Source organism: Mustela lutreola, chromosome 3 (genome assembly GCF_030435805.1).
Source record: "Mustela lutreola isolate mMusLut2 chromosome 3, mMusLut2.pri, whole genome shotgun sequence".
Classification (NCBI taxonomy): domain Eukaryota; kingdom Metazoa; phylum Chordata; class Mammalia; order Carnivora; family Mustelidae; genus Mustela; species Mustela lutreola.
The window spans coordinates 143,386,447-143,413,863 of NC_081292.1; the positions used below are offsets into that span (position 1 = coordinate 143,386,447).

Sequence of the window (27,417 nt, forward strand, 5' to 3'; positions counted from 1 at the left end):
ATTTGTTAAACTAAAAAAAAATGAATAATGAAATATTAGTAGCATTATATGCATCTTAAATTATAGTATGGTAATGAATAATAACATATTCTACTTGAATATATTATGTAATATTTGGATAACAAAAATGCTCACTATATAAAATTCAAACACATCAAGCACAAAAAAGTAAAAATCAGTCCAATCTCTCAATCTAGAAATGACAACTATGAACATTTGGGTGAACATATTCTATATATCTCTTTGTGCATATATGCACAAGAAAGCAAAGAAAGGTACTTTTACATAAGGGAGATGCACTGTTCTATACCCTGTTTTTTTCCCTCAATATGTATCAATGACTAAGTCTATACTCTTTTTTTTCTTTAAAGATTTATTTATTTATTTGACAAAGAGAGAAAGCATGATCAGGAGGGGCAGAGGGAGAGGAAGAGGAACTCTCAAGCAGATTCTGCACAGAGTGTGGAGCCCCACTTGGGTCTCAAACTCAATACCCTGAGATCATGACCTGAGCCAAAACCAAGAGTCAGACACTTAACTGAATGAGCCACCCAGGTGCCCCTTGACATCATCTTTTCTATCAGCTGCATAGCACTCCAGTGAATGGATGAACCACAATTTATGTAGCCATTCTCTTACCAATGGACATTTCAGATTCTGTCCAATATCACCAATATACAATCTTGTTCAAGCACCTTTGCATACTCATTCTATTGTTCTCTTAGGATAAATTCCTAAAAGCAGAATTGTTAGGTAAAAGGCGCGTATACCTTATATCTCGAAGACATTGCCACACAGCCCTCTGGAAAGACCAGACTATTCCACACACCCACCAGATGTGTCTTCCTTAGAGTTTCTGCCAGACTTGCCAACAGTCTGCCATCTCCTCTCACAGCATCAACTCCTTCCACATGGCTTGTTTCCACAGCAGGATGGAGCCGAGGTGCAAGGGTTTACTTCCATCAGCTTCCTTCATCTCTCCTATGGCTACACTGCTTAAACTTCAAGCACTTCTCTTTTAGATTTCTTCCCTTTCCCCCATTTCAGTTTTTTTTCTTTCTAATTATAAGTCTGATTCACAATTCAAATAACCTGGAATGAATTTTTCACAGTTGCCAAAAAAGATACACAGAAGTAAAATTGTCTTACATTATTCTTGGAGAGAGATGGAATATAAAAAAGAAAGTGAAAAAGAAAGGAAGGAAGAAGGGAGGAAGGAAAAAAATTCACTATCTAGGCCTGTTATGTGAAGGAAACTGACATTTTTATTTATTTTTTTAAAAGATTTTATTTATTTATTTGACAGAGAGAGAGATCACATGTAGGCAGAGCAGCAGGCAGAGAGAGAGAGGGAGAAGCAGGCTCCCCACTGAGCGGAGAGCCCAATGCGGGGCTCGATCCCAGGACTCTGGGACCATGACCTGCGCCGAAGGCAGAGGCTTAACCCTCTGAGCCACCCAGGCACCCTGGAAACTGACATTTTTAAAAAAGATTTTTATTTATTTGACAGAGAGAGAGAGAGTGAGAGAGGGAACACAAGCAGGGGAAGCAGGTGAGGGAGAAGGGGAGAAGCAGGCTTCCCACTAAGCAGGGAGTCCGATGGTGGGGCTCGATCCCAGGACTCTGGGATCATGACCTGAGCCGAAGGCAGACGCTTAATGACTGAGCCACCCAGGCATCCTAGAAACTGACATTTTGAAATACTTATTCTTTAGGCCTACTGTACAACTTCTGTGCACAAATATTTCTGTAGGAGGTTGCAATTTGAAAGGGTTTTCATTCAGTTATGAAACTGAGTACTTACAATGTCCAGACACTGTGCTCCAGGCCTTGCAGAGACAGATAAAGAAGGTAAGACACACTTGTAAGAAGCTCCCGTTCTAGCAGTGTGACAGGGGTGTAAACTAATATTTTCTACAGAAGTATATATACTTTGATGTCAGGTGACAAGTGTTCTGGTAAAGGTACACCCCAAGTGCTATATAAGCAGAGTGAGTTAGTTTGGCTGGGCAGAAGAAAGCAAGCTTAAAGGAGAGATAGAATTTACGTGTGGCCTTGAGGGATGAATGGTTTGTCAGGTGAAAAAGGACATTGCAGGAGCACAGTTAAGGATGCACACAACTGTAAACCTTAGCAGCAATATGAAGAAAGGGAACTGACAGGAGATGAGGCTGCAAAGATTAAGTAGTGTGCTGGAGCTGGCCTTGCACGCTAAGGGACTTTAATCACAGCAAAGAAGAGCTCCCAGAAGTTTTTAATCAGGGAAGCATCATAATCAGATCAGAATTTTAGAGACAGAACTGTGGTTGTGGGGAAGAAGATGGACTTGGGGTGGAGACCAGTTACAAAGGCCCTGTCTAGCCAAGGAATGGTAAAGACTTGTACTTAGACTATGCAGAAAACTGGAGGGATCCAAGGAATAGGATGTGCACCAAGTAATGTAGAGAATTATTGAATCATTATATTGTACATCTGAAAGTAACATAACGCTATAGGTTAATTATACTTGAATTAAAAATAAGTAAATAAATAGCTTGTGGGGGATGGGATTTACTGGGGTGTCTGGGTGGCTCAGACAGTTATGTGTCTGCTTTTGGCTCAGGTCATGATCCCAGAGTCCTGGGATTGAGCCCTGGGTTGGGCTCCCTGCTCAGCAGGGAGCCTGCTTCTTCCTATCCCTCTGCCCCTTGCTTGCATGCTCTCTCTCTCTCTGTCAAATACATAAATAAAATCTTAAAATAGTTATATCTTAAAAAAAAAAAAGAAATGGGATTTACTAACTTACTGGACAGAGAAATGTTTAAAAAATTGTGGGGACCAAGAGAACTCAAATGCTTTTACTTAGATACAGACTGAATGGCAATACCATTGATGGAGATAGAGTCTATAGGCCTAGAAGAAGTTGTCGAGAAAAATACTCACTTCCATGTTGGATCTGTTGAGTTTAAGGGCCCTATGAGACATCTAGGAAAAGATACCGAACAGAGAGCTGGACTGCAGCTGGTGCCCAATTCCAGCAGACACTCTGTTCAACTTTTAAAAAATCATTTAGATTTGACAGTCATTAAGGTAGATAAATTTGGTGACAACAAAGAGAGAAAGCAGCAATGGAAGTTCGGGACAAAATCCTGGGGAACAATAATATTTAGAAACCCAACAGTAGAGCCTAGAGAAAGTCTGGGAAAATCAGAGAGGTGGAAGACAAACCAGGAGAGACTGGCTCAAGAAAGTGACCAGAGAAAGTATGTCCCACTTATTTGTCTTCCCCATTTCTTCCCGTACAAAGGATCCATAAAGGTGACCTTTCCTGGCCACTAAATCTCTCCCTGATGACACATTTTCTGTCCCTTTTCTAATCAGAAGATCCCGCTTTTAGTTGTTACAGCACTGTGGGATATAATGGAATGGGTTATAAGAACCAATAACCCGACCTGGCTTCCCTATAGCTGTCTTTCCCAGGATTGTCTGAACCACCATTCGTCAAAATCATGACCCCCCCCCCAAAAAAAGATTAATATGTTATTTCTGTAATCTGCGGGGATTATATACATACACACACATATATGTGTACATCATATAATATGCATGTGCCTGTGTGTTTTGGTTCCTCCTCCATCTTGACTATCTCCCCAGATTCTCTTCACCATTACCTGTGGTACACAAGAAAGTCTAAACAACAGTATTTCTTGCCAAAAGAGGAAACAGAAAAGTAACTCAATTAGTAAACAGAATTTGGCCTGGAGCCCAGATCTTAAGAGATGTAAATTGCGGCTCTTTTCACAGGGTTGGGCTCTCCTGTTGACTTCCACTCTAACAACCAACCAGTCCAAAATACTGCTTACATCATTTTCTTCTTGCACATATCTCACTTCAAATCTTCCTCTGGCTCCTCTTACAATCTGTGCGGCCGTAGTCATATTACTTAACCTCTCTGCCTCACTTTTCTCATCTGCAAATCAGGAGTAACGCCTAACTCATTGGGTTTTATTTATTTTCTTTTCACAGTACAGTGTTCCTTTGTTTAGTTATAATCTTAAATCTTTTTTAGAAGATTTTATTTATTTATTTGACAGAGAGAGATCACAAGTAGGCAGAGAGGCAGGCAGAGAGAGAGGAGGAAGCAGGCTCCCTGCTGAGCAGAGAGCCCGATGCGGGACTCGATCCTAGGACCCTGAGATCATGACCTGAGCCGAAGGCAGCGGCTTAACCCACTGAGCCACCCAGGCGCCCTAATCTTAAATTTTTAATTCAAAAAATATGGAACGCTTTACGAAATTGCATATCACCCCTGCCCAGGGATTACACGCTAACCTCTGCATTGCATCGTTTCGATTTTAGTATAGGTGCTGCTGAAGCACGCACTAACTCATTAGGTTTTATTTTTTGTATTTTATTTTTTTAAAAGATTTTATTTATTTACTTGACGGAGAGAGAGAGAGATCACAGGTAGGCAGAGCAGAAGGCAGAGAGAGAAGGGGAAGCAGGCACCCCGACCGAGCAGAGAGCCCTCTGCGAGGCTGGATCCCAGGACCCTGAGATCACAACCTGAGCCGAAGGCAGAGGCTTAACCCACTGAGCCACCCAGGCGCCCCAGCTCATTAGGTTTCAAAAGGTAGCTAGCATATGTAAGGTCCTGACACCGCATCATGTACTTCTGTGCTATGGTGATTGATATGGATTGTGTAAGACTGATGATTCAGTCATCAGTCTTGAACCCCTGAAGCAAATAATACATTATATGTAAATTTTTTTAAAAAGCACTTAATAAACGGTAGCTATTTACTATGAAAATAATATTTACCTCACTGGGCTTCTGATCCTATATGCCTGACACCTCAAAATATGTTAGTTCCTCTCTTTCCCAATCCTTGAGACAACTTCTTAGATCTTTCTAACCAAGATTCAGAACAAATCTAACAAGGATTCCCCTAATTTCCCTGCAAAAGTATCTGCATATTTACTGAAGTCTCACCACTCATGCAAGGGTAACACCTACTGAGAGCTACTCCCGCATGATTTCTTCTCCTCTTCACTTTAAGTCACTGTGACAGAATAATCACATGTTGCAAGTTTCCCCCAAAGATGTATTGTATCATGCCAATAGATACAACAAACACCAATTGCTTTCTCTGTGGCAACTGGGTATCCAGGCGCATTCCCGAGTTACCGTAGGTTCATCTCTCCACAGCCAAATAAGTAAGTTTGCTACACTAATCATACAACTGACGTGGGGAAGAAGACTCCAGTCAATGTCCCATAAACCTCAAGGGGTGACTGCGAATAGATGCCACGCAGTGACGCGGTCCAGGCAAATGACGAGTGAATAAATGTGTCTGTTCCTGAGGCGTGTCCCTGTGTCAGCCTGTGTGTCTGCGTGTATCGCTACAACTGAAAGTAACATCCGTGTGCGCCGAAATGTTTGAGCGCGGGGGTGTAACCCCTTTGAACCCGGGTGCTTAGTGAGAGAGCTACCGAGCAAAACCCCGCGGGACTGTTCTCCAGGTGCTTACCTCTGCGGACGAGCAGGTGGACGCCGCTGGGCGCCGCCATGTTAACGCCGATCACGTGGTCGCGGAGCACTCCTTAGCCGTCCCGTGCCGCCCCGCCCCGCCCGCAGGAACTGTCCAGTCGCAGCCCTGCCGAAAACTGGAGGCGCCCGGGCCACCCCGGGGGAGCGCGCGTGCGCGCGGGGGGCTGACTGCGGGAGTCCCGGCAGCGAAGCGGCTCCGGCACTGGGGCCAGCAGGGGAACCCGCGGCCCGCCGAGCCCGCTCCGGCCGCGAGAGGCGGGCTCCAGCCACGGTTCGCGCGCTCGCTCAGAGCCCCTGCGCCCAGGTGGGATGGAAGAAGCGTGTCAGGTAAGCGTGGCATCCAATATTTGTAGCATCAACATTTTGGTGCATGGAAACGTGAAGTCGGGAGGAAAAAAATAAAGCACAATCTAGCGTTCAACATAGCACTTTGCATCGTCGGCCACTCTGTTGCAATTTCCCTGGATTGAGTTGAAAGGTAAAATTTGGTTCAAAGTCACCAGCTGCCCCTTTGCTGTCCCAGAAATTACATTACTCAGCAGAGACTCCAGACAAGACGGGAATCTCTGTGCAGCTGCAAAACCAATTCTGGGTACCCCAGTGGATCTCTTCTGGGGACTTCTCTTTCCCCAAGGACACTTCCCGCTCAACGATATTAACTGGAGTCTTAGTCCTAGATTTGACTTTTAAGAATGGGAGGATGACGTCTGCCAGTGGCGCTGCCGAAAGATGAAGCCTACAGAAGGCCAATTGTGAGACAAGTGAGGGTGCTGTTGTATCCCTAGTGATGACGGTGCCCATTCTTACCAAATCCACTTTTCCTCTTAGCTGCATTTTGGGGCAGATTTCCATCCTGTCAATTTCAGGTATGATTGATCTTGGTAGCCTGGTGCCAGGCAAAGAATCTGGTATTTAAGGAATGTCTGGTGAAGGAATTCAGTTCTCCACGGAATCAGTCAAACCAAGGATTTCCCGGTTTCCCAGACTTAATGCAGTAAAGACTGATAAGGATCCTTGGTGATTGTGTGTGGTGTTCCCTAATTAATTTTTAAGAATTTAAGTACACACTTGATGAAACATGCAGACGATTCAGAAATGAATAAAGGAAAAAAGCCCAGGTCCCCTTCCTAACCCTCTCTGCACACCACAATCCTACTCTCCAGACAGCCACTGTGTACATCATTCTGTACCTTTTACAGGCAAATATGTGTAAATATTTAAAATGAACTCACATCCTTACTGTTAGGACATGCTTTTTGCACTCATAATAAACATCAAATCTTAGTTCAAACTCATTCTTTTTAATGACTACATAGTTTTGATACTTTTACTTTCAAAGAATGAATTGTGGCAGTTCCTTGGAGGACACGTGCTATACTTCTTGGAGACCCAGTGTTGGATGCTTTTAGGTCGCCTTGAAAGATAAAGAGAAATGTTTTCCACTGAGGTAAATAAGATGTGTAAGGTTGAGAATGAAAAGTACTCCCACAGGTTATGTCAAGCTCTACCTTTTTCAAACTTAGATCAGTTCCAGGGAGAGGGCTTTTGAATATGGTGAATCTGTTCTGTTCTCCTGCCACTACAAGGAAAAGGAAAGGGAAGCACTGTGTGGACGCAGGTGGCCCCACTGTAGTGGAATACAGGGAGAAAATGCCTAATAAGTTTGGCATAGAATGTGGGTATCTAGGATGAGCTAGAAATGACACAGATAGGAACTTGCAAGGTTATGCAGCTCACCCACTGACCTCTTATTTGGCTTATCTCATACGATATCTCCCTAACATTAGAAGAATTAAAGGTTGCCAGTATGTGTCCTCCCAAATCATCAGTTTATGTGATAAATGCATAGTGACCAGTAAGATAAAAGGCTAGACCATCAACATCTGAGATCCTTTGCGATTCTAGTATTCTGTCCTGGAGAGTCAGGGCATCAGAATGCTTTCATTTAGATGAGTAACCACTACTGACTCACTTCTCTACTCCATTTCTGTGTCTTCCCACCTGTGAAATGAAGGTTAATTACACTGTGGTACTTCACTGATTTGAACGCCCACCAATATTCAGATTTTGTACTTGGGATTCTTGAATACAAAGTTGAGTAGTTTTTCAAGGCCAGAATTCAAGAAATAAAGGACAACCTTAATACCTTCAGTTTGTGTGTCCAAAAATTCATTTTTTAATGTTAAAATATTTTTATTAGTTGTGATTCGTTATTGTTTTATAGGTCTTTTACCTTGGTTTTATTTTTTACCTAAGTTCATGTCTTATTAGCACCTTTTAAAATCTTTTAATCTTTTATAAAAGAAATAAATCAGAAATAAATTCTGATATTCATATTTTTGAAGTCAGCTTTTCCTTCTTCTACTTAATGATATTTTATTATAGATTTATACTATATAACTTTTTCAAAAGTTATATATAGTTTGTAATCAAATTTAAATTATATTGGTTTCTGTAATATATGTTTTGAATTTGTAATTCAAATTCACATGTTTTAAATTCTCTAGGAGATTATGCAAGATGCAGTAAATCTCTTTAAAAATAAATTTTGTTTTGTAAAACATCAGCCTGTAACTTGTTTTACAAGTTTAGATTTTTTTTTTAAGATTTTATTTCTTTATTTGTCATTTGTCAGAGAGAGAGAGAGCAGAAGCAGGCATTGTGGCAGGCAGAGGCAGAGAGAGAAGCAGGCTCCCCGCTGAGCAAGGAGCCCGATGTGGGACTTGATCCCAGGACCCTGGGATCATGACCTGTGCCGAAGGCAGCAGCTTAACCAACTGAGCCACCCAGGTGTCCCACAAGTTTAGATTTTTTAATACTTATTAGGATTACCTACAATGCAAGATACCTAAAAACAAACAAACAAACAAACAAAAACCTATACTAAGATGCTTACATATCTATAGAAGCATATATGAACACATTGTAAAACTAACTTGAAAAAGGCAGTATTTCCTACTGGGCACAAGGCAGAGTCTATGGCCTGCTGAGGGTAACTGGTACGCTAGGGCTGGCCTGCTGAGGGTAAGTGGTACGCTAGGGCCTGGACAACTTCAGCAAGACTGTCATCTAGCCCGAGTGGCCTTCATTTACCCTTCCTGACCTTGCTTCTCAAATTGGAGAATTTTGCCTTTTGATTAGATTTCAGGATCATTTCTTAGCATTTTACTCTACGGCTTGAGAAGAATATTTCCAATCCTGCCATCTGATTTATCTGATTTTAGTATGAGGAAATACTTTTATTTATTTACATTTTTTAACTTAAATGAACATTCTTTCCAGGAACTAGGAGTTCTGCATAAACATACCTGAACATAAAACAGGGACCTGTCTCAGCAGCTCATTGGACCCCTGTAAAGTTAGGGTCCAGCTTCAAATGATTATCTGTACAGGTGGAAAATTTCTAAGGCACTCTTAACCAACTAGCTGGCAGAAGATCATTTCCTATGCCAACATTTGAGACAGCAATGGATAAGTTACTGAATAATCAAGGGGTATCCTTAGAGAAAATGCATAGATTCTCCATGTTTTTTGAGAAGAGTAATGCCATATCCAAGGCAGTTGTGAGAAATCAAGAGGATTTCTCCTTGCTGTGTGTGCCCTATTTTCTTGCTCTATAGCAGTGCCAACCAAGAAGGAACCAGGGGGCAAGGGAGTGGGACTTTAGTTGTATGTGACCCTCCTGTCCATCTCATTTTTGATTTGTCTACTGACATTTTCTCAGTCATATAAATTCTATGTAAAAGAAACGAAGTTCTACCCCCTTCTAAGAACAATATTGTCCTACTTGAGCCCCTCCTACCCTGAAATTCAGAAAATGTCAGGAATCTATTGCCATATATAAACCTGGTCCAAATGGGCTCAGCAAATAGCTTGCCGAACTTTCCTGAACAATCTGTCAAGGGACTAAGGTAGCTGTAGGGCAAGACCAAAACGTTGTCCCAAGAGAGTTGTTGCTTTCCCGCCCAGTCTGGTCAGTATTAATTTCAAATTGGTTCAGCCTCTTGACTTGAAAGATGTGCGAGATTGTAAGCAGAAATAATGCTTCAATGGACATTGGGGAGGGTATGTGCTTTGGTGAGTGCTGCGAAGTGTGTAAGCCTGACAATTCACAGACCTCTACCCCTGGGGCAAATAATACAATATATGTTAATAAAAAAAGAAAGAAAGAAAGAAAGAAAGAATGCTTCAGCATATAGCCTGTTCATTGTTGGAGCACGGAGGGGAGGCAAGAGCCAAGAGGAGGAGGATCTGGGAGGGCTACAGGGAAGACGATGAGAATAGTCCAAGATCTCACTCGCTGATGCATCCGAGTTTTCTGATAATATTTGTTTCGGTCAAGTTTTGCTTTGAAACTATGCAGGTTTGAGGAAAAAAGGCTTCTTTGACATCGTCTCTTGGGACTGGCTCAGAGGAAAGTTGAGTTAAAGCAGAAGTGTGTATTTGCCTCCATGATATCTAAATAAAAATGTGTACACTTAGTAACTGCCATCTATTCCATTAGTAATCCCTGGAAAAGTAGCAGCTGCTTATAGGCTTCTGGAGAATGGTTACCCTTCAGAGTAAGGAAGAAAGGCAAGAAGTTTACTAGACAATTTAACAATCAATCAGCCAACAAAGGAATACTTAATACCTACTCTAGGCTCCAAAGAGACATATTATTTTTGTTCTTTTTTTTTTTTTTAAGAATTTTATTTATCCATTTGACACCGAGAGAGAGTACAAGTAGGTAGAGTGGCAGAGGAAGAGGGAGAAGCAGGCTCCCCGCTGAGCAAGGAGCCCAACTCTGGGCTTGTTCCCAGGACCCTGGGGTCATGACCCAAGCTAAAGACAGAAGCTCAACCACCTGAGCCACCCATGCACCCAGATATTATTTTTGTTCTTAAGAAACTAGTTGGAGAGGGCGCCTGGGTGGCTCAGTGGGTTAAGCCGCTGCCTTCGGCTCAGGTCATGATCTCAGAGTCCTGGGATCGAGTCCCGCATCGGGCTCTCTGCTCAGCGGAGAGCCTGCTTCCCTCTCTCTCTCTCTGTCTGCCTCTCCATCTACTTGTGATTTCTATCTGTCAAATAAATAAATAAAAATCTTTAAAAAAAAAAAAAAAAAAAAAAAAAAAAGAAACTAGTTGGAGAGGAACCTGGCTGGCTCAGTGGATGGAGTATGCAACTCTTGATCTCAGGGTTCTGAGTTCAAGCCCTATATATTGGATGTAGAAAGTACTTAAAAATAAAATGTTAAAAAAAAAAAACTAATTGGAAAGCTGAGACTAACATATTCACAAGATTGTCCATAAAAAAGGACCAAATACCCTTGAGAGGATAAGCCCATATGAACAACTCCAGGGGTGAAGGGTTACAGAGTCTGGCTATCCTTGGCTGCCAAGACCTGAGAAAAATGCTGAACTCTAATTAGACAAGCTCCCAGGAAATTAGAACCTGTTTAATCCGTTTTACTTCCTGTGAAGTTGAAGGTGAGAGAAAGGGATATAATTCTTCCTTTAACATCTGTAATCCACAAAGAAAATGCTCTTGATCTCCTTGTTAGAACTTTTGAAAAAGTCTGGTTTTTTGTTTTGTTTTGTTTTTACTGTTTATTGAAGTATGTAATATGTGCTCTTTAAAAACACTTACAGGGGCGCCTGGGTGGCTCAGTCAGTTAAACATCTGTCTTTGGCCCAGGTCATGATCCCAGAGTTTTGGGATCGAGCCCTGCATTGGGTTCCCTGCTTAGCGGGGAGCCTGCTTCTCCCTTTCTCTCTGCTCCTCTTCCTCCCACTTGTGCTCACTCTCTCTCTCTCTCTCTCAAATAAATACAGAAAATCTTTAAAACAATAAAAATAGGGCACTTGGGTGGCTCAGTTGGTTAAGCGACTGCCTTTGACTCAGGTCATGATCCTGGAGTCCCGGGATCGAGTCCCGCATCCAGCTCCCAGCTCTATGGGGAGTCTGCTTCTCCCTCTGAACTACCCTCTCATGCTGTCTCTCACTTTCTCTCTCTCAAATAAATAAGTAAAATCTTTTTAACCCACTGAGCCACCTAGGCGCCCCCTTTTTAAAAAATAAGATAAAAACACTTAGAAATACCAAAATGTATACTATAGGAAGTAGAAGTCCCCCAGAAAAGCTTTGTCCAGGTAATCAGTATTGAATACAGCAGGTTGATGTATATTCAGCCAGAGTTTTTATTCTATGCATGTACCATTGACTGGACTTTCTAAGAGAAGGAACCTATCGTTACCATGACCAGTCACACATCTGTACGGGGTCCCAGAGAGCAGACCAGGCAAACCATACGCAGACGCCCAGGAATGCCCACTGCTACCTGGGGCCTTATTACAGTCTACTGCGCATTCTGTCTTTCCTTTGCCCCCTACTCTGCTCTTGTTCCCATTTCTTTGTTTCCACCTTTTTCTAACATTACTGACTGGTTTGTTTCTTTCCCTCCCGAAGTGATGGTACACTCCTGGTTACCTTCTCCTATCTTTCCATCTTTGTATTTTCTTTTACTGGCTTTATGGTTCTGTTTGTTCTATCATGCTTCGTGTGTTTGAGCAAAACCAGGACTGTGTGAAACCAGTTCATAGAGACCGCAGTTTGACCATGAATGTCACAGGCTGAAAATATTGGGAACTTTTGATATTTCTTACTGTAAGCAGGAAACAGTACTCCTGGGTCCGTTAGCGGCTCTGCAAAACACACTGCGGTAAGACTCTCCAAAGCGGAGATGATGAAATGGCAAGGACTTTAATAATAGAAAAAGAAAACTAGCTGGATGTCCCCTTCTCCCGTCCCACTCCCTGCCTCCACCCCCCAGAATGCCCGAGAAACTAAACAGTTTCTTAACTTCTGCTCGCCTCTCACTCAGCACCGTTCTCTATGCGAGACTGAAAGTGTCGAAACAAACGGGGGCAGATGCTGCCTCGACCTCTCTTCCCATTGAGCTATAGCTCCTCCGTGCTCACCCCATCCACTTTCACCCGGAGAGCAACCTGTCTGGAGAGCGTTTTCCTCCTCTGAAGCACACACAAACATCCCTGCATTTTCTTTTGCTTGATAAAGGATAAAGGAAGAAAAGCAGCAGCTGCTCTAGGAACAGACAGCAAACAAGCCTCACTGTGGTGGCCCCCCGAGGCCTTCACAAAGGGGGATTCAGAGAACGAGGCAAACAAACTGCGCAGCCCACGACTGATGCACGGATTCACCTGCCAAAATTATTAATTAAAAAATCTAAAGAACTGTCCAGGTGAACGGAGAGTCTACCCAAAGCACGTTTTCCAACTGATCTTTTATTAAGTTCGAAGAGAGAGAATACAGATGAAGACCTGGAAGAGGCTTCAAAGACCATCTAATCCAGCCCTAACCCCACCCCTTCCAGCTTGAAGATCAAGACAGTGAGGCCCAGGGAGAGGTCGTAGGAGAGAAGACACAACCCTTTTCCAGCCTGTGTACATTGCAACACTGGAGATCTTAAAAAATAGTTTTTTACGAGATCTTTATGAGCATCTTATGCTCTTCAGATATTCATAAGAGATGATGTTATGCTTTTATTGTGTTACATTTCTCCACAGGGTTAATGGAAAGCCCCCAAAATTATGAAATGAAAATTTTCAAAGCTTTGGTTTTCTATGTGGTGTCTGTTGATTCATAGCACTAGGGGGTCAAGTTTAGGGACAGTTTCTTTTGGTAGCCAAATAAGGAGCGTGGTAAACTATGGTCCCACTGAGAACCATTTCCAAAGAAAAGGATTGAATATTGTGTTTTTTCTTTTTTCTTTTTTTGGTTCACTTTTTTTAGTTAAAGAAAGCTCTTCATTAACTTTTCTTTTGGCAAGTTCTGCTTTGTGGAAGTCAGGCTGAGCACAGTCTCACTGTTTAAAGGTGCCACTTGCCTATGTCAGGTAAACCTGTTTTTAAAACTTACATGTTTTACAGTTATCTTTTATTTGACAATAATATATGTTCAGTGTTACTTGCTGAACAGTGTAGTAGTAGTAGTATTTAAATAAAATTTCATATCAAAGTAACACATAGTTTTTATTTTTTAAAAGATTTTATTTATTTACTTGACAGAGATCACAAGTAGGCAGAGAGGCAGGCAGAGAGAAAGAGGGGGAAGCAGGCTCCCCGGCAAGCGGCGAGCCCGATGCAGGGCTCGATCCCAGGACCCTGGGATCATGACCCGAGCCGAAGGCAGAGGCATTAGCCCACTGAGCCACCCAGGCGCCCCACACATAGTTTTTAAAAACATGCAGTTACAACAATGGTTGCAATGAAAAGGGAGAGTCTCCCATCCTACCCTTTCCCAGTCTGACTGGACTCAACTGGTTTGTTTCTAGTTACTGCTCAAAGGCATGCCAACCACAGTTTATGATGTTTGGACTCTGACATTCATATATATATATATATATATACACATACACACACATATATACATATTTATTTATTTTAAAGATTTTATTTATTTATTTGTGAGAGAGAGAGAGTGAGAGCGAGCACAGGCAGACAGAGTGGAAGGCAGAGTCAGAGGGAGAAGCAGGCTCCCTGCGGAGCAAGGAGCCCGATGTGGGACTCGATCCCAGGACGCTGGGATCATGACCTGAGCCGAAGGCAGCTGCTTAACCAACTGAGCCACCCAGGTGTCCCATACGTATTTATTTATTTATTTTTTCCCTTGAGTTCATAGTCTCCTATTATAATTTCGACCAATTACTTTCAGAGCTATTACTCAGTTGCCATCCTCAGATTTCTTTTTATTGAAATAGTTTTATTAAAATTATTAAAATTATTAATTTTATTAAATTAATAAATTTTAATAAATTAAATTATTAAAATTATTAAAATTAGTTTTATCATCTCACATACTCCACATCTTTTTTTTTTCTTTTTTAAAGATTTTTTTGTTATTTATTTATTTGACAGAGAGAGATCACAAGTAGACAGAGAGGCAGGCAGAAAGAGAGAGAGAGGAGGAAGCAGGCTCTCCGTCGAACAGAGAGCCCCATGCGGGCCTCGATCCCAGGACCCTGAGATCATGACCTGAGCCAAAGGCAGCGGCTTAACCCACTGAGCCACCCAGGCACCCACACATACTCCACATCTTAACATGCTCTTTGATTCACCTTCATGAGATCTACAAGTAACTTCATCAGAAAGTGTGTGATGTAAGTTCTCTAGTTTCTTAGATTCTCAAAACCATCTTTATTTTACTCTCACATTTGATTGATAATTTGGGTATAGGATTCTATACTTTGAAGACATTGTTCCATTGTCTTTTTTTTTTTTTTAAGATTTTATTTATTTATTTGACAGAGATAGAGAGAGATCACAAGTAGGCAGAGAGGCAGGCAGAGAGCGAGAGGGAGAAGCAGACTCCCTGCTAAGCAGAGAGCCCGATGTGGGGCTCGATCCCAGGACCCTGGGATCATGACCTGAGCCGAAGACGAGGCTTTAACCCACTGAGCCACCCAGGCGCCTCAGTTCCATTGTCTTTTAGCATGGAGTATGCTTTTTTTTTTTTTTTTTTTGTTAAGGTTTCATTTATTTATTTATTTGACAGAGATCACAAGTAGTCAGAGGCAGGCAGAAAGAGAGAAAGGCTCCCTGCTGAGCAGAGAGCCCGATGCGGGGCTTGATCCCAGCACCCTGGGATCATGACCTGAGCTGAAGGCAGAGGCTTTAATCCACTGAGCTACCCAGGCGCCCCAGCATGGAGTATGCTTGATGTGAAGTCTAATGCTATTTATTTATTTATTTATTTAAAGATTTTTATTTATTTATTTGACAGAGATCACAAGCAGGCAGAGAGGCAGGCAGAGAGAGAGGAGGAAGCAGGCCCCCTGCTGAGCAGGGAGCCCGATGCAGGACTCGATCCCAGGACTCTGAGATCATGACCTGAGCCGAAGGCAGCGGCTTAACCCACTGAGCCACCCAGGCGCCCCAGTCTAATGCTATTTAAATACCCCCCCTTCCCTAGGTGACCTGTCTTGCCCTCAGAAAGCATTTGGGTTCTTTATTTTATGCTCAGTGTTTCGGAATTTAATAATTTAGTCAAAATGTAGGTAAGTGGTGTAGTGGTTAAGAACCCAAGGGAATTAGACTGCCTGTACTAAAATCCTAACTCTGTCACTTCCTGTGATATTGGATGAAATAATCTTCCCAGGCCTCACCTGAGGAGAATACCATGTGCCTCTGAGGGTTGTTGTGAGAACTGACAGGACCCATTCAAGTGTTTCACAGATAATAAGTGTCAATAAATGTTAGTGATGGTGGTTTAACCTTGTTCAACCTTCACTGTGCTTCTAATTTGAAGATTCATTTCCTCAACTCAGGAATTGTCCTCCCTTTTTTGATGATGATCTGGTTTTCTCTTCCTCTCTGAAATTAAAATAAACTAGCTATCAGAATTCCCACATTGATTTATCTTTACTCTCATTTTTTCTCTTTTCAATGTCCTAGGAAATTTCTTCAACTTTATGACCCACATTTCTGCTTCTTGAATTAGAATATTTATTTTAAATTTTCAAGAGCTCTTTTTTATTCAGTGTTTCTTTTTCACAGTATGTTTTTGTTTCATGCATGCAACAACTTTTCTTTCCCAATTTTTATTTTGCAAATCTAATACAGAAAGGTTGAAGAATCATATATATAGTGAACACCTGTATATATCTTCCACCTAGATTCAATAATTTATTTATTTTTAAAGTGACTTTCCTTTTTATTTATTTATTTGACAGAATGTGAGAGAGAGAGCACAAGCAACAGGAGTGGCAGGCAAAGGGAGAGGGAGAAGCAGGCTCCCTGCAGAGCAGGGAACTTGGTGCAGGACTCGATCCCAGGATCCCGGGATCATGACCTGAGCCCAAGGCAGTCGCTTAACCAACTGAGCTACCGAGGTGCCCTAGATTCAATAATTTTAAAATTTGGGGCACATTTGCTTTTTGTTTCTGTTTCTGTACATACATTTGTCTATGTAAGCATATGGGTATGTAAGGATACGTATCACCCACCCCTGTACATACTTTTTTTCTGGACCATTTGCATGTGAGTTGCAGACACTATGACTCTGTTCCTAAATACTTCAGCATATAACCCCTAGGAATAAAGACAATTTCCTACACAATATCATTATCACAACAATGCAAAATCCCATATCATCTAATATAGAACCCATATTCAAATTTCTTTATTGTGTCAAATGTGTATTCAATCTACCGAAATGTAAAATGTCCACACCCTTTCACTCAGTGATTCCATCCCCATCGTGCATACATACTCCCACATGTACAAAATGGGAGTACACACAAGAATATTCACCACGGCTCTGCTTATAAGAGTGGAAGATGGGGAACAACCCAAATGTCTGTTAATATAGGAATGGATTAAACACACTGAAATTGTATTATGAAATACCAAACAGCTGTTTAGAATCAAGGTGTTTAAAGTTGAATTTTTCTAATATGTACTAAAAAAATGAGTTAAATTTAACTGGAAAACATTCCGAGTACTGCATATGGTATAGCAGTATTTGTGATAAGATAAAAAATTACTTTATTTGCAGACTGATCATTAACTCTGAGGGACATGAGAGAGACTGGTAAAAGTAACTGTCTCTGGAGAAGTGAACTGGGTGACTGGGTGGAAGCCAGGTGGAAGCAGCTTCTCATCAAGTACTCTGACTCATTTTGAACTTTTTACAGTGTCTGTGTGGCATAATAAAAAATAGTGCCTAACATGGATGAATATTCAATCCTAAGTAGCAGTGGTTCTCAACCAAGGGTGATTTTTGTCCCCCAGAGGACATGTGACAGTCTAAACACATTTGGTTGTCAAATCTGGAGACGAGGGTAGTGCTAATGGCATCTAGTCCCTCACAGTACATGGGCCAGCCCCACACAACAAAGAATGATCTGGCCGAAACGTCAATAGTGCTGGCACTGAGAAACCCTGCTGTACAGCAATTCTTTTGGATGATAAGGTTCGAAAAGAGCTAAGCAAGACTAGAGGAATAAACAAAGAGGTATATATGCCTAAGCATTCAAATCATATGACTTAAAGATAATTAATATTTCTAGCTGTGGATGAGGTGGTGGGATTAGTCCAGTATGCATACTTTATTCCACATGGGTACAGTTCAAGCTTCTGTAACCTTCGTTCATATTCATTTGACTGTTGTAAATGTAGTGTAGTCACTAGAAGGATGAGATCAGAATAAAGATGTGATTTCTAGGGCTTCAGTGTGTAGGTGTACTTGCATCTGTATAGGAATAGGCATTGCAGTACTGTTTGTAATGGAAAATACTGGGAACCACTTAAATAATAGGGGACCGGTAAAGTGACTTATGATATATCCATACAATGGAATACTGTGCAGCCATTAAACAAGACAGCGTTAATGATCTCCAAGATATATCAAGTTTTTTATTGTTCAAAAATATTTATTAGAAAGAGAGCATGCAAGTAGGGAGGGGGTCAGAGGGAAAGAATCTCCAGCACACTCCGCACTAAGCCTGGAGCCTGAGATGGGGCTCTATTCCAGGACCCCGAGATCATGACCTGAGTGGCAATCAAGAGCTGGTTGCTTAACTGACTGAGCCACCGAGGTGTCCAAGATATATCGCTTAAAAGGCAAGTTTACAGGGGTGCCTGGGTGACTCAGTTGGTTAGGTCTCTAGCTCTTGATTTTGGCTCAGTCTCAGTGTTGTGAGATCGAGCCCCATATCTGGCTTTGTGCTCAGTGGAGAATCTGCTTTTCTCTCCCTCTCCTTCTGTTTCTACCTCTGCTCACGTGTTCCCTCCTACCATAAATAAATCTTTTTTTTTTTTTTAAAGCAACTTAGAGCTAACAATATATGTAGGTTACCATATGTAAAATAAAAGATATAAACATATGTGCTCATTTATGCATCTATATATATACAAATTACTAGGAACAGGGGACTGTTTCTGGAGGACTAGGGTGGGGAACTTTTTATTGTATGCCCTTTTGCAATTTTGTACTACGTGCATACTACTTGTTATATATATGACAGCTCTACCCAAATCAATGAGTAAATGCACAGTATAACCCCACTGTAACACATAATACAAGGGAGAATGAAATATGTATTATAATAAAGATATGAAAGAATATGGAAACAGAAAAATTATAGATGTTGAAAGCTTGAAAATGTTGAGAGGAAATGAAGAACTTCAAGGTGTACTTCAAATGAGGCACCATTACTTTTAGTCATTATAACCAAACATCCTTTTCCTAATACCTGCTCCTCTATGGTTATAAAAACAAGAGGGCACTTAAGGTATTTGTCTGGTGCCTAGGGTGAATGTCATGCAAGTGAGGTGTTTTCCAGATGCCAGTGAAAAAAAGGCCCTCTTACAAAGAGCTTAGTGGGCATGCTTAAGACTTGGTTAGCCTACTTGATAGAAAATAAGATGGAGAACTCAGAAGCCCAGGGCATAGTCCTGACTTTGCAATAAATTTATATGTGACCTTATGCAAGTGAAACTCTCGATGTATTGTCCATCTATAAAGTGAGAGTGTAGATCCCAAAATATAAATTTTTAAAGAATCAAATGGATAATTCATATTAGGAAAAATTTCATTTAAAAAACAGAAGAATAGGGGCGCCTGGGTGTCTCAGTCGTTAAGCATCTGCCTTCAGCTCAGGTCATGATCCGGGGTCCTGGGATTGAGCCCTGCATTAGGCTCCCTGCTCAGTGGGAAGCCTGCATCTCCCTCTCCCACTGTTCCCTCTCTCACTGTGTCTCTGTCAAAAAAATAAATAAAATCTTTAAAAAACAAAAATAAAAACAAAAAACCAAGAATATTCAGTCTTCCCATTAAGCAAAAGAAATACAGATTTGAGATTCTACACTATTGAAACAACAAAATCAATATCCCATGCCACTGAAATTCTGTTAAAACTAGTATACACATTCATATGTTAGTGATTTATAAGCTATTCTGGAAAATATGGCTTGAGTAACTGAGTCATAGAGATATTCTTGCCCTTTGACTCAGTAACTGCATTTCCCAGGAATTTATCTTAAGGAAATGATCTAACAGATGAAAAGATTATATATATATACACACACACAAAGACATTAATTCATTTGAATGTTATAATAAAAAATCTAAGTAAATAGTTTATTAGGGGCATATCAATATGAAATATTGTTAATCTTTTAGAAGAACATTTTAAACACGTTAAATCCACTGGTATGTTTAATGTAAATAGACATAATATACGAATGTAAAATAATTTCATTCAGAAGGAAGAATTATGGGAGCAACTGGGTGGTTCAATTGGTTAAGTGTCCTGATTCTTGGTTTCAGCTCAGGTCATGATCTTAGGATTCTGGTATTGAGTTCTGCATCAGGCAGGGAATCTGCTTGAGGATTTTTACTCCCTTTGCTCCTCCCAAGCTTGTATTCTCTCTAATAAATAAATCTTTTTTTCTTTCTAAAGGAAGAATTATGGATACTTTGTTATTTAATCAATATTTAATACTATTAAACAGACTTTTAAATTCAAATAAAAAGAACTTAAGATTGAGTTTAAGGAATTAAATCATTTGACCTCTAAGGTCTATGATTCTAATCATTCTCTTATACAGTGTTGGGGGCTTTGCTGTCCACTTTCCTCTAGTAAGCAAGGATGGCAGTGGATGAGATAAATTTTCGGGATAAGGTTCTGATGCAGCAAGCTGGGGCCCTGGCAATTTGGAGACAATCAGGGACATACAGTGTTTTGGTTTTTTCCTCTCACGCTAACTCACATATAAACTATGAAATTTGAATGACTTACAAAAATGCTTTTAGATATATACCACATGTACACTCACATTTTAGTAACTAAAGCATTTAGAATGAGAAAAGATGAAAAGCATAAACATGTATCTTAGAACAGTGAGGAAGCCTAGAGATAATTCTAGTAAAACCTCATTTTACAGATGAAAAACTGATGCTCAGAAAGCAACCATGTTCTTACATGCAGAGAAAATGCAATTTGGAGGACACGGAAAAAATTAAGGGTGATTGGCAGGGGAAGTCAGTGAAAAAAGTAAAGGCCACAAATAAATACAGATGGGTATGTGGATGATAAAATAGGTGAAGGCTACTACTCGAGGGTGGAAAGTGACCCCAGGACCTAGAAGGTGGCTGTGTTGAATTCATACATGGTCCTACACACCCATTCTGATATTTAATTACACCACACAAGATATGGATCTATCACATTTTCATCCTTCTAAATCCAAATGAAGGTACATACAGCCTTTCAAGTCCCAAAGATTAATGTTAAACCAGATTTTTATTCAAAAATGGATCACAGAACGTTGCTTTATTTTTTTTTTTTTTAAGATTTTATTTATTTATTTGACAGAGAGAGATTACAAGTAGGCAGAGAGAGAGAGGAGGAAGCAGGCTCCCTGCTGAGGAGAGAGCCTGATGCGGGACTCGATCCCAGGACCCTGAGATCATGACCTGAGCCGAAGGCAGCGGCTTAACCCACTGAGCCACCCAGGCGCCCAGAACGTTGCTTTAAAAGAAAGTACAGTAATTGGTATTCCACTGGCCTTTTCTGGTTTCTACATAAAAAATATGTTGAGGGGCGCCTGGGTGGCTCATTGGGTTAAGCCTCTGTCTTCAGCTCAGGTCATGATCTCAGGGTCCTGGGATCAAGCCCCGCATTGGGTTCTTTGCTCAGGAGGGAGCCTGCTTCCTCCCTCTCTCTGCCTACTTGTGATCTCTCTCTGTGTCAAATAAGTAAATAAAATCTTAAAAAAAAAAATATGTTGAAAGATAATTTGTTTAGACTGTACTGTCCCCCCCCCTCCTTGGAGCTCATCTTGAGGTATCAAATGTGAATTTTTAATAAAAAATTTTTAATTTAGCTAACTTAGATGGAAAGCAAATTGCTTTCATGTATTTTCAGAAAGGATTTTAACTGAACAAATTCTATCTGAACAAATAATGTACATATACATTTTCAGAAATCCAAGTTTCATCTATATATAGAAGCTTTTGAGGGGAGACTAAAACTTTTCCAACACCCTGGAAGGGGGCTGGGCTTAGTGCTATTGGTGTGCCACTGGCCACGGCTATTTTGCGTCCAAAGGGGATGAGTTACTTTGCTTCTCCTATGTCTGACAGATTTTACTGATGGAAAGCTGATCTCAGGACAGGACAGTGCTTATCCAAGTTGGGATTTTGCCATAAGCACTGAACAAATCAGATTTTAAAAGTAACATTTATGCCCTGAGTGGAAAGCTTAACCAACTGAGCCACCAGCAGGGAGCCTGCTTCTTCTTCTGCCTGCCGCTCCCCCTGCTTGTGCTCTCACTGACAAATAAATAAAATCTTTTAAAATAAAAAATAATAAAAGTCAAGTTCAACTTATATCCCATTTTTGATGTTATACAATACCTCACTTACTGGCACACATTATAAACATGAGGCTTTGACTTATAATGGTTCCATATCAAGCAATTTATTTATACTCTAATAAAAATAAAGTAAGATTATAGTAAACAATTTATCATTACTTTGGGTTGTTTTCCTGTTGGACTTCAACATCTTCAGAACCTTGTAACAAATCACAACACATATACACCTCGTTTTACACAAGATATATTTCAATAATGGTGTATAAATTGATTTTTTATAAACTGATTTATTATTTTACATTATTTATAAAACCTTTAGGCTAACTTCTTTTTCAAAATTTTATTTATACATTTATGCTAACTTCTAAATTATCCTCAATTAATATGTGATGTCAAACATTTTGGCTTTAGGCTATATCTAGTTTCCTTTCTCTCTTGCTACCCATCCTACCCCCAACAAACAATTGATAGAGGAATTTATTTAAAATAAAACAAATCTATACTAAGAATATTTATTTGGAGAAATCACACAGGAAAAACAAGATTACTAGGGAAAACCTTAAAGAAATGTGTTTAAAGGTGCCAGGTGTAAAATCTTAAAAGCAAAAAATGGGAGGAATGATAATGAAAGCCTAAAAGCCATTTGTGACGTGAATGGGTATTAACCCATGTAGAGGGTATTATACGATGTGAAAACCTGAAGTTTTTTTAACAAGACCAGAAAGTTTATCATAAGTATTTAAGAATCATATCATCACACATTAGCATATCACAACTAAGCATTTATTATACTGTTAAGAAGGGAAGTGATTGCAGTGATATTTCAGAAGCTATATATTTTTTAAAATGTAATATATGCTCATAGACTCTAAACAGTATTTTAAAATATACAATCTCTCCAAAAGAAAATATTCAACTAAAGATAAGATAGATAACTTTTAATGTAAGTAAATGTTACAAGATTTTAAAATTAAGGTCATCATCAGATTTTCCATAACACAATGTACAGAAATTTCCAAACTTCCTGTACAGAGCCAAATAAGCTCTACTCTTGAGCGAGGCGTTCAAGAACACGTCGATAATCTTCCACAAGTTCCTGAAAGCTTTCTTCCAGCTGTTCATGTTGCATGCTTATTTCTATTTGGTTCATCTGGTTTGTCAGTTCTTCTGGTCTGAGACATTTTCTCATTTTAGCAAGATCTCTCTGCTTTTTCTAAGCAACAAATATAATTATTGGTTAGACTAAGAAAGAAGATAAATTTCTTTATATTCTTTGAATTTTAAGTCTCTACTGTTAGAAATAAGATTAGTAGGAATATGCCCAAATTTGTCCCAGTTTTTTCCTTAAAGAAGTCTAAACATAATGTTTATGTTATGTTTATGTTTATGTCAACTCTAAATGGAATTAACAAGAAGACTTGGAATTTCATGTCAACTAATGGTAAATACACATGTCCCCTCTACAAAGCATAATAAAAAACTGTGTACAGACTCACAAATTTCTTTAATAAATAAATATATTAACTGAAGAAAGACAACTGAGATTAAGTGCTATTATTCTACATTTTGGTATTCAATCATTAATTCATTGCATTAATTTTAATTCCAAACTGCCTTTTTCCTGACACTAAGTTCATCTCTAAGTTTCCCTACCCAGTGATATATTTATGGGCCACATATTAATTTTAACATAAACGTTTGAAGAGTTTCAGAAAGATAACCCAAAACTGTCACACTTTAAAAAGATAGTATTAACTACCACTTACTGAATTTCTATTATCCAGAAATACATTATATTATTAACCCGCCCTACCCACATTTTACTGAGAAGGAACCCACCAAGCTGGGCCAGAAGAGAACCAGTAACAGCTTTCAGGTAGGACACTGTGTCAGAACAACACTGTTAGTAATGCTGGGGATGGGACTGGAGGACCAAGTTAGCAGCTACTGCAAAAATTCAAGTGAGACGATGAAAGCCTCTACAGACCAAGTCAGTAGGAGCACAAATGGAAGGGAAAGGAAATACTGGGTGATAAGGGGAATGAAGAATGACTCCAAGATTCCTGGAGAGGTGGCTACACTGTAATACAGTAAGGAAACACTGCAATATATGCAACTTTCATACATTTTGCTTAAACTGTTCTAGATTAATATATCTTCTTTAACTAGAACATATAATGAAGAGTTAACTTTACATAAAGATCAGAAATCACATAATAACTCATGTAATCCTAACAACTTCATAAGATTGGTAGTCTAATTTTCTACAGTTGATAAAGAAAAAATAGGATATGGGAGTTCAGTAACTTGACACAAAGGAGTGGCCAGGATGCAAATCCTAACAATCTGGTTGGAAATCTGTATTGTTTAGTTCCTATATCTAATTCACTTTCAAAAAAACAATTAAAAAAAACCAAGCCCTAAATACATCCAAAAAACTAATAAAGGCCCCTTAAAAAGAACCCTAATAATTCTGGAATACTAGGCAAATGTGTCATGATTACTACTTAAAAAGTCCAAAATTAAGCTAAATTAATAACCACACATTTTAAAAATTAATTAATTAATTGATTTTTAAGTAAGCTCTACACCCATCATGGGGCTTGAATTCATGATTCTGAAATCAAGAGTTGCATCCTCTACCAACTGACCCAGCCAGGTGCCCCTAAACCATATGTAAAACAAGGTGGCAACAATGTTTGGAGATAAGCCTTCCTAACACTACAAAAAAATTAGATTGATCCTAGTTTAAATTGGTGGAGCCAGTAGTAAACAAGGTTGCTATTACTATAACCAGAAATTTTAAAAAGTTAGCTTCATTATATAAAACACCCTTCTAAGGCAGTACTTCTCAAACTTCAATGTGTATACAAATCACCAGGGACATTAATAAATGCAGATTCTGACTCAGTAAGTGTAGGGGACAAGAATCTGCATTAAAAAAAAAAAAAAGATTTTATTCATTTGCTAGAGAGAGAGAAAAAGCAGGGGGAGAGACAGGGAGGAGAGGGAGAAGTAGCTTCCCCACTGAGCAGGAAGCCTGAGTGGGTGGGGAAGGAGGGTAAGCCTCCATCCCAGGACCTGAGATCATGACCTAAGGCAGACCCTCAACTCACTGAGCCACCCAGGTGCCCTCAAGATTCTGCATTTCTAACAAGCTCCTAAGTGATGTTAATGTTACTGATCACCCTATGAATATCAGTTCCAGAGAACTGATGAAAGTTCAAATTTAGGGAAGCCTGGGTGGCTCAGTTGGTTAAGCAACTGAGCCTTCGGCTCTGGTCATCATCCTGAAGTCCAGGGATCCAGCCCTGCATCAGGCTCCCTGCTTGGCAGGGAGTCAACTTCTCCCTCTGACCCCCCCCCCCCCCGCCGTCTCATGCTCTCTCTCTCTCTCTCTCAAATAAATAAATAAAATCTTGGGGAAAAAAAAAGAAAGTTCAAATTTACTGTTCCTAAGACCCACCAGGACAGTATATTCCTTACTCATAATCATATGAATGATGAATGCTTTGTTTCAGCTGTAAAAGTTAATTTTTCTGCCAATAGGCATAATTGCACTATATAAGAACATTTAACTTAAGCAGTTCAGGAAGTAAAGGGTAATCCATCAGCAAATTACTGTGGCGTCTGATAGGAATAGAAGCTATTTTTCTAAATTGCTAACCAGTTATAACATTTATTAGATAATCTAACCCCACTGCTTGAAGATACTGCCAATTATTAAATTCTTATATATATAATAGAACCATCATACTAAATTCTTAAATATTTCTAGACTATCAAATTTTGTTGCAAATAACCTATAAAATGAATCCTGTGCCAGTAACATACTGTTTAAAATTATTATGCTCTTCTTAAATCTGAGAGCTTACATCCCCAATTTATCACCCACCACCCTTCAATTACTTCATTGGGAATCAGAATTAATCACCACTGTAATTTTTATTGGCATGACAGAAAATTTATGAATTAGCAGTGCCGGGGTGGCTCAGCTGCTTAAGCATCTGACTTCTGCTCAGGTCATGATCTCAAGAGTCCAGGATGCAGCCTGTTGTCAGTCTTCCTGATCAGTAGGGAGTCTGCTTTTCCCTCTGCCTCTCCCTCCTCTCCTCCCCTGGACTCATGCTCAGTGTGTCCATGCTCTCTCTCTCTCTCTCAAATAAAATCTTTTAAAAAGTGATAATAAAATAAAACACTCAGGAATAAAAATACTTATAAGTAGCTTTATGGAAAAAATATAAAACTATATATTTAAGCTCCTTGTGAACATGTAAGGTATGATTCAATTTTAAACACAACTATTTTTTTAAAAGATTTTATTTATTTATTTGACAGACAGAAATTACAAGTAGGCAGAGAGGCAGGCAGAGAGAGGAGGAAGCAGGCTCGCTGCCGAGCAGAGAGCCCGACGCGGGGCTCGATCCCAGGACACTGGGATCATGACCTGAGCCGAAGGCAGAGGCTTTAACCCACTGAGCCACCCAGGCACCCCTTAAACATAACTATTTTGAGGTTATTTGCTTTATTGGCCTTTAATGTTCCTTAAATTATATATATTCCATTGTCTATATGTACAATATATTACAAATTATCTTTAAAACAGTGCGTAAAAAAACACTTTAAAAATCCCAAACTGATTTGAGGATCCCACCCGTATTCAACAAAGTGATAATACCTTGGGAGAACAAATGAAACAATGAAAGGCAGAAACCCTTAAGACTCGGATATTCTATAAGCTTTAGAATAATTTTTTCCCCACCAAAAACAAAAACTTAATCCTTCACAGATTAGAGCAGTTCATAATTTTTAATTAACGAGGACAAAGATGGCACTATTTTAAACTTATTTGTGTTAACATTTGGCTTGGATATGAATTTTTCCAGAAAATAATCCTTTCTTTTTTCTTAGCTTTCACATGTTCCCGAAGGACTTACAAATTTGATCTCAAAAATGCTACCACCTCTAAGGGCTCCTTAATTGCCTTCGGTTGAACTAGTTAGTCAGTTTTGTGAAGTACAGAGATAAGGTTCTTTTGTACAAATTTTAAAATAACAATGGAGGCATATTAATTCCAAAGATTTGTCAAAAGACATCTTTTAAAACATGCACCACTGTATTTTATTTCTTTCTGTTCAGTTCCTAACTATAGAGGCATTTCCATTTTATGGAAGGGAAGCCTAATACACAGGTGGTAATAAGTTGTCAACAGTTAGACAATTTCTAAAAGAACCAGACCTGAAAACTGAGTTTCCAGATTCCAAATGCAGTGATATTAACAATGATTCTGTATTTTATATTTGTAAACCAACTAAGAATTTAAATATTCCCATGAAACAATATAAAAGCTTTAATGCTAAAACCAAGCAGCTACACCAATTTTCTTTTAGCCAAATGGTTCAAATTTATCTTTTTTTGAATATCTGAAAATGATTTCTGTACTAGAGATGGAGTTTCTTTTTGTGCTTTAAAAAAATGATTCTAGTCGATACAGGTTATCTTTTGGCA

At 39.6% G+C, this 27,417-nt stretch overlaps 3 protein-coding genes across 4 annotated transcripts in view; 1 reads left to right on the forward strand and 2 right to left on the reverse strand.

Moving 5' to 3' along the window:
- The window catches only part of METAP1D (methionyl aminopeptidase type 1D, mitochondrial), an 86,439-nt gene extending 80,458 nt beyond the window's left edge, over nt 1-5,981 (reverse strand). Inside the window, 3 exon segments of the mRNA XM_059167038.1 lie at nt 5,511-5,574; nt 5,576-5,926; nt 5,928-5,981. Coding sequence (XP_059023021.1) covers nt 5,511-5,574; nt 5,576-5,926; nt 5,928-5,966 — 454 coding nt within the window. The 5' untranslated portion in view covers nt 5,967-5,981.
- The window catches only part of SLC25A12 (solute carrier family 25 member 12), a 211,967-nt gene continuing 190,256 nt past the window's right edge, over nt 5,707-27,417 (forward strand). The window contains exon 1 of the mRNA XM_059167037.1: nt 5,707-5,857. Within this exon, the coding sequence (XP_059023020.1) occupies nt 5,840-5,857 (18 nt within the window). The 5' untranslated portion in view covers nt 5,707-5,839. The remainder of the gene's footprint in view (nt 5,858-27,417) is intronic.
- The window catches only part of HAT1 (histone acetyltransferase 1), a 63,112-nt gene continuing 57,692 nt past the window's right edge, over nt 21,998-27,417 (reverse strand). For both annotated transcript variants that reach the window (XM_059167039.1, XM_059167040.1), the window contains exon 11: nt 21,998-23,122. In XM_059167039.1, coding sequence (XP_059023022.1) covers nt 22,955-23,122 — 168 coding nt within the window. In that variant the 3' untranslated portion in view covers nt 21,998-22,954. The remainder of the gene's footprint in view (nt 23,123-27,417) is intronic.